This window comes from Lontra canadensis, unplaced genomic scaffold (genome assembly GCF_010015895.1).
Source record: "Lontra canadensis isolate GAN:19392208 unplaced genomic scaffold, GSC_riverotter_1.0 scaffold14, whole genome shotgun sequence".
Lineage (NCBI taxonomy): Eukaryota > Metazoa > Chordata > Mammalia > Carnivora > Mustelidae > Lontra > Lontra canadensis.
In genome coordinates, this window is record NW_022631008.1 from 14497539 (window position 1) to 14510833 (window position 13295).

Genomic DNA, 13295 nt, shown 5'->3' on the forward strand with positions numbered 1-13295 from the left:
CATCTCCAGGTATTCTATCCTCTTCCCTTCCTCATGCTCTGGAAAGCTTTTCTTCCTGTTCCCTACCTCCTGCTCCTTCCTTTTCTTCACAATAACAATCCAGACATTGTGGTCATTCAACTTGCACAGATGGTCAGCTCACACTGGACAGTCTGTTGCCACACTAGTCACTAAGTATTTTTAAAAACATCACTGATCTAGAACCCATCGACAAAGGCCTCTTATTCAACCAGTCTGTCATAGCAGAGGGCCCAGACATGTCGTTCAATGATTCTCATATACAGTGGGCACTAAGCAGTCCTGCACCTTCAAGGCCATCACGAAATTCTTACAATCCCAGAGGGGTAATGCAGTGGAGGATTTAGGAGCACAGGGTTTTCAAAATAATAAGGTTTAAATCCAGGTTCTAACACTTATTAGGTAATCTTTGAAGTTATTTTAGATCTTTTTGCTTCAATTTCCCCTGTAAAATATGGTTAATAGTAAGATAAGGACTGAGATCAGTGCCTAGCACAGTCATTGCTTTTAAGATGTTATCAATTATTACCCATTTTACTTCCGAGATCACTTGGCTAGTGGCGATGCTGAGATCTACACCCAGGTTTTCTGAATCAAAACTCCATGCTTTTTCTGACACCACTACTACCCAAGCTCTCCATATAATAAAAGCAGTAAGAGGCCAATGAAAGATTGGGAAGTACTTTATTTGATTATGTGATTCCATATAACAGCCAGAGTTACAGATGCCTCACCACAGTATACATTTGAATAGGGAAGATGGCTCAGAAATAGCAGTCTTAGTAATTCAAGTACTGACCTTTATTTGATAAAGGAAAACAGTTTTGATAATTGTTTATCCAGAGTTTTAAAACGCATTTTTTTACAGTTGTTTCTTGAAAGAACTACTGTTTTGAACCACATATAAACAAGGTACAGTTTATTCTCATAAAGGAGCTGCAGCTGAAAACAAGTTTAAAAACTTCCCATCTCAGCCCATTTTTCTCTTCTCAGCATTGCAAATGCTTCATTCCATCATCACGCTGAATTCCTCAGCATCTCCCATACCATTTCTAGGCAAAACCCTGTGAAGTAGTGAATGTTTGTCTTCCCGGGAATTTTTCCTACCACATACTCCAATGTTCCTACAACGTGCACTCTCCGCTCTTCCGAAATAAACTTCTTTTTGGCACAGCAGAAAAAACATGCCACTAGGAATCTGAAAACCTAGATTCTGGGCCCAGCTATGTCATAAACTAGAGAATAATCCTAAACAGGTCATGAAAACTTCCCAGGCCTCTGTTCAAAACTGCAAAAATAAGTCATATTCATTCAGTCCGTTATTATCATTTATCTTCACAGTAACTGTTAAATTTAAATAAGGCAGCATTATACTCATTTTATAGAGGAAATTCAGTCTCAAAGAGGTTATACAATCTACCAAGATCCCAGAGGTGGTAATACGGACACAGCTAAACTTACATGATCTCACTCAAAACCCTAGTACTGGTATACACTGTACTCATAAGTTGGTTCAATGGATGAAGCAGCAATTTCCTATGTCCCTTCCAATGCTCAAATTTTAAGCTTCTTGCAGTTTTTTCCTCTCTTCTTTCAGCCAGCATTTACAGTAGAAAAAAAAATATATATATCTCATCACTAAATTTCATTTATCATGGTTCTCTGATTCAACCCTTCTTTACAATTTTCTTGTGTTTTCTATTAAACCCAGAGAAGCCACTTTTTTCTGATAGCTCCCACAACTGCCTGCCTCTCTGAAAGCTTTTGGATCTACCTGTTTGTCAAAACAGATGGCTAAAATGTTGTAAATACCAATTCCTTTTTATTACTTTAAGAAGTTATTCCATACATAAATAAAATAGTTCAAAACAAGAGAAGCACTTGCTAAGCTAACTCTTATTCCCTATAATAATAAAATGTACTTTTTCTATTGATTTCATACCCACTTTCCTGTCTGTTTTCATTTGGGAAATACCATTATCGTATCTCACTGTCAAGTCTCCCTTTCCCTAACAAGAAAATATTATAGTCATAAGAGTTAGGAAAACTCTTACTTTCACAATTCTATAGGAAGAATAAATTAATCACTTAAATTGGACGGCAAAACTTTGAATGTTAAATTGAGAGATTCAGGACATTTCCCAAGAGGCTATATGACCAATCTAAAAGCTGATGAGATGATATGCCAAAAATTACACTTTAAGTTTTTTATTTATAACAGATTTATATATGTGCTCATTAGTCTTGCTGATATTACATAGGAACATATGCTGAAACCAAATTAAAATTTATAAGAAAACAAAATTCATCCTATCACCAATCCTGAAAATTCAGCAGAGCCCAATAAATAGTATGCTCTCCCAAGAAGGGAGTTTTAAACGCTTAATAATTTGTATAATTAACATGCTGAAAATGAGAAACTGAAATGGGCATGGGAATGGGGAGTACATATAGGAAAAGTGATTTCAAAATTTTCTTCCTTTTGATGGTATCACTTTCCTGCCTTCAGGAGGTAAGAGTTTGACTTCAAAAGTAACAAAATATTTGAGAAGGGATTTTACATCTTTCTGTTCTAGGTAGTATTCTTCTGCTATTTTCTCAGCAGTCCACGTTTCTGGATAAAGTTTATGATTATTGAGAAGTGTCAATGCCTCTACAATGGAAATTTTGCCTTTGGGAATGTTTTTGATATTCATGTTAAAGTCACGGCCTTTCGCCAATCTGAACTCCTTTTGCTCTTGAGGTGTTCCAGAATCTTTTACCTAGTATCAAAAAACAGAAACAAAAGGCTTTCAAGACAAGAGAAAAGATGTGACATCTACTTTCACACTTCTCAAATCTCCACTACTTCAAATAAATACTACACATGCTTCTCCAAACTACATTTTCTCATCACAATGACACATAGTTTGATGGCAATTTTGCCCCATTGCCTTTATGTAACTATAGCTCAATCACCGTTAAGAAATTAAGGTAGTTCTAGAAAATAACAAGTGAATGTATACCATCCACTCATCATATTATTTCATGTATATTAAAGAAAACATGAATTAATGGATTAGACATGAAACTCTTCAAAGACTTCCCATTGTCCTCAAGATAAAACACAAATTCCTTAGCAAGACAAATAAGGACCTTCATGATTGGGTCCCTATTACCTCCACCCTACCTCATTTCTCCCAAATGCATTGCTCATACTTCCCCCAGACTGTAATGAATTCTGTTCTCCAAAGGCATCACACACTCCTACCTTTATACTGTAACTTTGGTTTGAAACACTCTTCCCAACTTCTTCAATTTCAAAAATTCAAAGCGTCTCTTAACTTTATATTCCCAGGTAATCCTTCTACTCCGTATCTAGTTTTATTCAAATTTCCCTTCTGATTAATACTAAATACTGAAATTATTAGGACACTGAAAAAGCTTGATAAAATTCAGCAACCTCACGATTAAAAGCTCTTAGCAAATTAAAAATAAAGCCTCAAGTGTGACAGAAGTATTTTTTAAATCAGAAACCTTATCATTTTGTTATAATTAATGCTGAAACATTAGCACGTACAGGAAGAACAGGATAGAATACCAACTTTCACTGTTGTGTTAATGCTACAAACAATAAAAGTAGTATAAAGAGTAGAATGGAAAATTGTAATTCTATGCCAATAAGAGTATCTTCAGAAACCTAATGGAATCAACTGAAAAACTAACAATAACTCAGTAACGTGGGTAGCTGCAAGACAAAAATCTCTCACTTTCTGACACACTGGCAATAGTTTAAAAACTTAAGGTGAGGGCGCCTGGGTGGCTCAGTGTGTTAAGCCTCTACCTTCGGCTCAGGTCATGATCCCAGGGTCCTGGGATCGAGTCCCGTGTCAGGCTTTCTGCTCAGCAGGGAGCCTGCCTTCCTCTCTCTCTCTGCCTACCTCTGATCTCTGTCAAATAAATAAATAAAATCTTTAAAAAAAAAAAAACTTAGGATGAAAAAAGATCCCATAGTAATAGTCTTCCCTCTATCTTCCAAAGATTCAATAATAGAAAGATATTAATTCTCAAATTAATCTATACATTCCAATTCAATTACACTCAGAATCCAAATCAGACTTATTAAAAAACAGGACAATTAGAGAGGTATCTGGGTAGCTCCATCAGTTAAGCATCTGACTTTTGACTTCCACTCAGGTCAGGATCTCAGGGTTGGGAGATGAGCCCTGCATAGAGCTCTGCGCTCAGCAGGGAGTCAGCTTGAGAATCGCCCACCCCTCTGCCACCCTGAGCATAAGCACAAGCACAGGCATGCTCTCTCTCAAATAAATAAATCTTTTTAATTAATTAATTAAAGAACCTGACAATGTGATTCTCATCTGGGGAAAAAAAAATGTGGCCACAGCCATGAAACTTTTGGGGAAAAAGAAAGGTCACAACAGATATCAAGACACATTACAAAGCTCCATTAATTAATATAATATGATCCTAGTGTCAAAATAGAAAAAATTAACTAGAACTGATGAATCCATAAACAGATTGTATATATTAGTATTTAAAGTGAGTGGAGAGGCCCCTGGGTGGCTCAGCTGGTTAAGCGTCTGCCTTCAGCTCAGGTCATGATCCCAGGGTCCTGGGATCAAGCCCCGCATGGGGCTGCTCCATCTGGGGAGTCTACTTCTCCCTCCCTCTCTGCTGTTCCCCCTGCTTGTGTACTCTCTCTGTCAAATAAATAAAATCTTAATAAAAATTAAAAAATGTTTAAAAAAAAAAATAAAGTGAGTGGAGAAAAGACTGGGTTTTCAGTAGACTGTATTTAGACAACTGACCATCCAGGAAAAAAAGATATCCACACACCAAACACTACATTTATTGCCAAATAAAGATTTTAATATAAAATATACAGTCATATGGGGAGCCTCAGTGGCTCAGTCGTTAAGCGCCTGCCTTCGGCTCAGGTCATGATCCCAGGGTCCTGGGATCAAGCCCCGTATCCGGCTTCCTGCTCAGCGGGAAGCTTGCTTCTTCTCCCTTTCCCACTCCCACTGCTTGTATTCCCTCTCTCGCTGTGTCTCTATGAAATAAATAAATTAAATCTTAAAAAAAAAAAAAGATTAAAAAAAATAAAATAAAATATACAGTCATAAAAGTACTAAAAGAAAATACAGAAAATGGTTTTCATGTTAGAGTGAATCCAGACTTCCAATACCATGAAGAAAAAGGCTAACGTATCTGACAGAACTCTGAAGAGCAGTAAGTTAAAAAGCCACACAAAAATAAATTACTTGACATACAGTATCACTAATATCTAGAAACATCACAAGTCATTAAGAAGACTAGGAACTACCCAAAAGAGAAAAAGGGCAAAACATAAATAGGTACTTCAACTTTTTCATTGCCGCCCATGAATCCTTGTAGACTTTTCCTAAGACCCCCACACAAAATGTTAATACCATTGTATATCTCTTCATGTATTTTATCTATGCAACTACTCATAAAAACTTAAATTTTTTTCACTCCCCAAGGGCCAATTTTTGAATGCATGATTTAGTATGGCATGAGAGAAACAACAGTTGGAAGTATTATTCAACACCTGTTACTGATGGAAGTATGCAACACAAAGAACATGAATACCAACCCTTCTACCTTTTTAATGGGAACATCTGGTGATAAATGAACCCTATAATTGCCATTACATGCAACAACTCACAGACCTGATTTTACATGAATTTTATTTCACTTATCTAATGAAAATTACATTAATAACTCTATCTGTGAAAACAGTATTGTCTATGAAGACAGAGTACCAGTGACTTTAAGAATGGAAAGAAATCTGGGAGTTGTCATTAGCACTTCTCTCCTTTAATCAAACTCTTCCCCCAACTTAGAACATTCCTGCCCCAACAAACTTATGTAGTTAACTCAGACTCATCCTTCAAAATGAGGCTTAAATGTCACTTTCTCAGAAGCCACCCAGTCCAATCACAAACAGTTCCCTCTGTTTAACTCACAGTGCCCATGCTTGTCCTTCACAGACATATCAAGTAATTATGTACTTATGCTTGCTCATCTCTTTAATGTCTGTATTCTTCACAATATTCCAACCGAGAGTAAGGAGTACGTCTGCTTTGTTCAAAACTGTATGAAAAGCACTTGTGGGGGCGCCTGGGTGGCTCAGTGGGTTAAGCCTCTGCCTTTGGCTCAGGTCATGATCTCAAGGTCTTGGGATCTAGTCCCGCATCCGGCTCTCTGCTCAGCAGGGAACCTGATTCCCCCTTTCTCTCTGCCTACTTGTGATCTCTCTCTCTCTCTCTCAAATAAAATAAAATCTCGGGGCGCCTGGGTGGCTCAGTGGGTTAAAGCTCCTGCCTTCGGCTCAGGTCATGGTCTCAGGGTCCTGGGATGGAGCCCCACATCGGGCTCTCTGCTCAGCAGGGAGCCTGCTTCCTCCTCTCTTTCTCTCTCTGCCTGCCTCTCTGTCTACTTGTGATCTCTGTCAAATAAATAAATAAAATCTTTAAAAAAAATAAAATAATAAAATCTTTAAAAAAAAAGTACTTGTGTCTGGCATTTATATATGGCTGTACATAAAAGTTCCCATTCCCAACGTATTCTGTAATCTCCCAATTTTTACATTTCCTATCTGAATATATCTTTAAAAAACAAAAAATACCAAACACCAACACAATACTAAAGGAATCCCTCAAATTAGAACAAAACTCAATCCACTGAAGGATGAGAAAATAGTATTAAAGCTTTCCTTTGGTGACTCAAATGACAACCACTAGAAGAACTTTACCAAATCCTATGAACTGTGAAATAATATCACCACTATGCTTAAGTTTTGCCAATGCCCTGTATTCTGGTCACAACCACACTGACAGTATGAAACGTGCCAAGCACTCTCTTTTACTACCCACCACACTTCTCCTGATCATTTTCCGGGAGCACAGAAAGGTTAAATTACTTATCTGCCGAATTAAAACACACATTACCTGCAAAGAAGACACCGGATCTTTGGAATCAACATACACATCTTTTAGTAAAGAAAGCAGTTTGTCATCTTTTCTAGCTATTTCTCCCTTAATTTCTGGATGGCCTAAGGAAAGAAAAAGAAGGTCACAATATGAAAACCAAACAAAATGCCCTTTAAGATCCTAACACTCAACACTCGTCAGCCACTTTCAATTTTTTGTTTAATAAACGATCACTCGGACAATACGGGAAGTACTGGGCACGTAAATCAAAATGCCAGGCGGGGCTCGGCGCCCATCGTTCCGTGAAGATACCCAGAGGGCACACCGGAGGAGTGCTTCCATTTTTGGATTTCCCGCAGCAAGTCGGTAGATGGTAAAGGTAAGAGCTCTGGAGGGCCGGACTGGGGCAGCTGGGGCAGCCGCCGCCACCTCCGGAACTACGAAGTGGGCGGAGCCGCCACTCCACCGCGGGCGCAACAGGACTCTCAAAGTCACCGGCCCGGGGGCTCCACCTTTCCGCGCTCGGCTGACAAGTCACTGCCGTCGACCCCGGTCACCTCTGCCACGGGACCATGACCCACGGGCGCCGAACCGCCCAGCCCGCCCCGGGAGCCCGCGCGGACTTCTGACATGCCCTTGCGCCACTTACGGCTCATCTGCTCTCGCAGGAGGCTCTTGGTGGAGGGGTGCCTCGGAGCCGCAGAGGGCTTCATCTTGCTGATTTCTCGTTCCGCCCGGTTCTCTAGATTGAAATTACGGATTGCGCGAAACACCGCAGCCCCCATCTCCTCACAACATGCTGTCCTCCACTTCACGCTGCACGTGGGGAAAACACCGGCACGGACGACCTCCGGGACGCAACGAGCATGCGCACTGTGGGGTCGACCCTGCTCCACCCCGGAAAACGGGCGCTAAATGCGTCTGGGTCGCCCCCTAGCGGTCGGGAGGGCGCACGCCGCGTCTCCGCCCTGAGTACCGCCCTGAGTCTGTCAAAAGGACCGCCTCCCTCCTGGGCAAGAGGCTGACGCCCGCGTTTGGCCGCTTCCCGCGGGAGGAGGCGGGGCTTAGGCTCCCACCCTCAATGGTTCTTACCAGTGCAGACTCGGCTCTCCGGCGGGAAGCTTTAAAATAGAGAGGGGCCTCGCCCGGGCCTCGCCGCAGACTTTGGGATTTCATGCCTTCGGAGTAAGCACCCGCGTTGATTCAAGCTTTCTACTGTGATTCGACAGTTGCAGGCTGAATAGAGAATCAAAGTCATCAGGAAATTGACCTTGAAATCCTTTCACAGGTCAGTGTAGCCAAAGAAAAGCCAATAAATATGGAACTAAGTGCACCAGAATAAGGGAAGTTCCTAAAATACCCTTTCCTGTTTCCTGAGGGGAAAATGATGAAGTGTATTCGCGGGGGGTGGGGGTGGGCTCGCAGCCTGACTCCCAGGGTGCAGCGTGGGACTCTTCATCTCAGGGTTGTGGGTTCTAGCCTCAGGCTGGGTGCAGGGATGACTTAAAAAAAAATAAAAATAAATCTCAAAAAAAAAAAACCACAACAAAAACCTCAAAAAAGAAAGTGTCCTGTTTCCCGACGAATATTTGTTCTCACTCTTTTATTTAAATGTCTTTAGGTTCCTGTGCCCTTGCCTGATGCCTTTCTGAACTACCTTGTCCTCTTTTTCTAGATCTTTTACATCATGCTCTCCTAAGGCAATTTCACTTGGTTGTATTGATGTGGGAAACAAAGGCAGAAGAAAAATTACTAAATTTCCTTACTACCTAGAGCCCACTGACAAGTACTTGAAACAGGCAGAGTGACGTTCTTCTAGGGACTCAACTGCCTCAGTGTTAATACTTTGCTAAGGGCAAAAGGCAATCCTAGCCTGAAACCACCTCCCCACCAGGATCCTGTAAATTCACTTTAACATATACAAATTCCTTTGGAAACCTCCTTTAGCTCGAAATCCCCCAAAATACATGTTGGCAATCGGCCCCCCGGGGCATGTGGCCCTCTGATGTACATCTGAAGGGTCTCATAACTAGGGTTTTATTAGACGGTAATAAATGAACTTTTCCCAAAATAGCTAGCCCCCTCAAGGTCCTGGAAACCTTGCTTCCAAAATTCCTTAGAGACTTAGACTACCCCTAACCCCCTCCCAGTTTGAAAGTGTGCAATGGGCCACTCCTCATGACCCCAGTGCAGCTCCTTCTGCCCACGGGTCCTGTCCCCATGCTTTAATAAAATCACCTTTCTACACCAAAGACTTCTCAAGAATTCTTTCTTGCCCCTCGGCTCTGAACCCTAACGTTCTTTCCTACATCAATATTGGTTTCAATCGTGTTGTCCTTTCTACTCTGTTTATTTTTTAAACCAATCTGTGTTATTTCTGTTTACTATTAAGTTCTAAGTCACCACATTATTCTCTAGCTTATTTCTCACTTGTCCTGCCTTTCTCATTCTTTTTAAGTCAGGGAGACTTCTTTGTAACTTAGTGAAAGAAATAATTAGATATTAGAAAAAATAACACCACTGTTGTTACACAGTCTCTCTCCCTCTCCTTTCTATCGCTCTACATTTCTAAGCAGATTACTGTGTTGCTTCTATTTATGATTCCTTAGAAATGTCATTAATCCATAAAAAGGACCTACTAGGAAATAGCAGATTTTCCAAAGTTACTATATTTTCCATAGACTGTGGCTATAAGATTATTTTTAGTGTTCTCAGCTCTTCTGAGGAAAATGAATTTGTTTGGTTGGTTTTAGCCAGTGAAAAGCAAGGAAAGAATTGATGTAAAGGTAATTGAATAAAAATAATTTTTTTAAAAAAGAAACAAAGAAAGGGGAAAACTTATTTAAAGAAAACAAATATAATTATGAAATATAATACTTAATCATAGTAAAAGAACTTCAAGGAACATAGCTTCCACCATTGATTATCATGAAATATGTTTTTACTGGGATTGGTCTTTGAAATTGATAGAGACTAAAGCAAGTTTTCTCTGGTAGAGTTAGTTGGGAAGTTATCCTGAAGGTGGCAGACTGCTCCAATATTTCCATTTTTGAGACTTAAGCATGGCTGTATCAATGTGCTTCCTAGGCCAGATAGTCATTGTTCTATGGATACTAAGAAAATTTCATCTTCCTCATTATGTCCATGAGCTTCAACAGTTATGGTTGCACTTTCTATTCACTGCCTGTTAAAATATTTTGAAAGTAAAAAATTCGTGTTTGTAGAAATTTTGCCATTCTTATAGTAGCATGTTAGACATACTTCTGCAGCATAAAAGTAACATGAGACAGAAGTTACAGGAAGTGTAGGGGGTGCTGTGGAGATTACTGAATGGAAGGATTCTTTGAATTCATACATATAGGTAGAGTTTACATCCTGTGTTTCAGGAGCCTCCAACATGTGCCAGTGACATTATTGCCTGGTTCTGGCCTCTAGCTGCTCAAGCTCTCAAAAAAGCAGAGCAGAAGTGAAGGTACTCCCATTGGAAATGCACAGTTGGCTGTCATCACTTGGGAGCCATCATGGAAATGAAACCCAAATCACAAATGCATACTTCCAGCTCTTCTTGTCAAAATATGTAAAGTAATAGGAAGTCTGGGCTCAGAACTCTCTTGGGCTTCTGCTAAGGGTTGAAGTCAGGTCCCCAAGGAAAGTATAACCAGGATTCTGCTCAGAATGAAGCATCTTTCTGAATGGAGTGTTATGATGGGTTTGTATTGCTAAATATCTTAGGTTACTAATGAAATAAACCCAGGATGTTGCCAGCATAATAGAATATAAATTCTATGAGGACAGAAATTTGTGTCTTTTTTGTTCACTGCTGTATTCATCACGTTGAACAGGGCCTGGAATATACTAAGTACTAAGCAAATGTCAAGTAAATATCAAATAAACCCAAAGGCAGGTAGGCCCCTGAGCTGGATGCCAAGCCCTAGACAGATTCCCTCTGCCAGATGTCAATCCTTGTGAAAGTCATTCACTCTCGTTGAACCTACTCTCCTCATCTTCAGTTGAGACGATAGTAATTAATGGGTTTGACAAAGTTTAAAAATATAAAAAATATATATAATTATAGATAATACATTATATCTATATCTATATCTAAATGAAGTATCTAATGCAGGTTTATTTCCGAGCTACATTCTGTTCCATGGATCAGCATGTCTGTTTTTATGCCAATACCACACTTTTTTAATTACTATAGATTTGTAATAAAGTTTGAAATCAGGGAGCATGATGCCTCCAGCTTTGTTCTCAAGATTGCGTTGGAACCAATACATTTTTGAAAAGCAGCAGTGAGGGAGGACTTACCCTGTAAGATATCAGAACACAGTATAAACAGTGTGATGTTGATACAGAAATAGGTAAATCAAACAGTAAATACAATAATGATAAGACAGATCTAGTTATGTACAGCATGACATTTAAAATCACCCTGTGGGGGCGCCTGGGTGGCTCAGTGGGTTAAAGCCTCTGCCTTCGGATCAGGTCATGATCTCAAGGTCCTGGGATCAAGCCCCACATCAGGCTGTCTGCTTGGTAGGGAGCCTGCTTCCTCCTCTCTCTCTGCCTACTTGTGATCTCTGTCTGTCAAATAAATAAATAAAATCTTAAAAAAAAAAAATCACCCTATGATGTAAGGATCCGCATTTCTCCCCCAGATGGATAGCTGTACTTCCAACGGCGTTTATTTACCAGTCCACCATTTCCCCTTGCTCTCCGTCCCGATTCATCACTCATTTCCTTGTTCCTCTCCAGTTTCCCTTCATCAGATTGCTTTCATTGTGTATCCACCCCTCCATAACCCCACGATCCTGCTTTTTATGGAACTAAGGAACATTTCCCCTTGGTTAGGTTTGGGGTTGATTCTGAGGTCATTTTGTTTTGTCCATGAATTTAATCAGTACAGTAATTATCCATCATGGCCCCAGCTACAGAAGGTAACCCTAACAATTTGGCCAGAGGGGGGAGGGAGCAAAGTCATAAATTATAAGCATATCCTCAAGAACTAATTTTCATTTCTAAGATTATAAAAACAGAGAATATGAAACAGAGACTCCCAGATGTTCTCCTTAAAAGCTGTGAAAAGCAAATTGTAACCAGAGCAGTTTACCTTAGCTAGTGAACCCAACTCAATAACTCCAGAGGTAGGGACTATGTTTGTTCTCTCCATCTGTCTGTCTGTCTTCAGGTCTGCCCCTTACTTTCTGATTGTAACTTTCTCTTTCTTTAACATCCATAGATTAACATAATGTTTATAATGTTTATAGATGACTTTAATGTTTATAAATGTTTAATATGTTTAATGTATAAAGTTTAATGTTTATAAATGATGAGCGGTAGACAGACCTGCATTTGAAACTTGGTTCTATCTTCCTGACAGCATGATTTCTGGGTAAGTCTCTAAATTTTCCTTTTAATCAGTTTCTTTACCTGTAAAATGGGAATAATGATACAACTCACCTGACAGGATTGCTGAGAGACATAAGCAGTGTGAAGGTACAGGGCTCGACATATAATAAACATACAAGAACTGTTAACTCTCTTACATATGAAAATATTAATATAATATAAAACATTTTAATAGTGATAACTTTATTTAGGTACTTTGGTTAGCACTTTATAGTAATTATTTTTTTCAGATACTTTGTTTCATTAATACATTATTGCAATAGTGTAGTATTTTACTCACATCAGAGGTATCTCAGAGGATGCATTTAGCCTGTTGTTTATAAAATAGTGGACACCCTAGGAGGTATATGAGGTACTCTTACCCATAAAATTTTGGGAGCACTTTCTTATTGTCAGTTTGTGCCCTTTCTATCCTGTTTGTCTCCTTTTTTTGCTAGCTTTCCCCTCCATCTCTAGGAATTCCATACCTCCCCTAGACTTGAGTCCACACGACCCCTTGCTGAGTCTCATTTCTGTTATATGCGCCACTGTTAGCCAAGCATGGAGGCAGTTGTGATAGGCAGAATCCTATGATGCCCAGTGACCCCAAACAGAGAACCAAGAAAAGCCTATCTGGTCTTTCAACCTACAGAACTATGAGATAATAAATTGATATGGTCTTAAGCCTCTGAGTTTGCAGTGACTAACTATGCAGCAGTAGAAAAAGAACAAAAAGTAGCAGGTAGGCTAAGAGTGGGATTGGGCATGAAGTGGGTGGTGGTGGACCCAGGTAATCCCAGAGCCCAAGAAAAGTGTTGAAGCCACAAACCCAGGAGACTTCAAAGATTGTATCCTCCCCTCTCATCTCACTCGATAGAGCAAGTACCTGACAATATAACAAAGCACTGTTTGGAGCACTAAGGATAAAGT

At 39.8% G+C, this 13295-nt stretch overlaps 1 protein-coding gene across 1 annotated transcript; it reads right to left on the reverse strand.

The window, feature by feature from the left end:
- Nucleotides 1-683: 683 nt before the first annotated feature.
- Nucleotides 684-7858, reverse strand: NDUFAF4 (NADH:ubiquinone oxidoreductase complex assembly factor 4). The gene is made up of 3 exons (XM_032858161.1): nucleotides 7624-7858; nucleotides 6993-7096; nucleotides 684-2780 (listed from the first exon to the last, which is right to left on the reverse strand). Exons 1-3 carry the CDS (start codon nucleotides 7757-7759, stop codon nucleotides 2484-2486), a joined length of 537 nt encoding a protein of 178 aa, XP_032714052.1. The 5' UTR covers nucleotides 7760-7858; the 3' UTR covers nucleotides 684-2483.
- Nucleotides 7859-13295: the final 5437 nt, after the last annotated feature.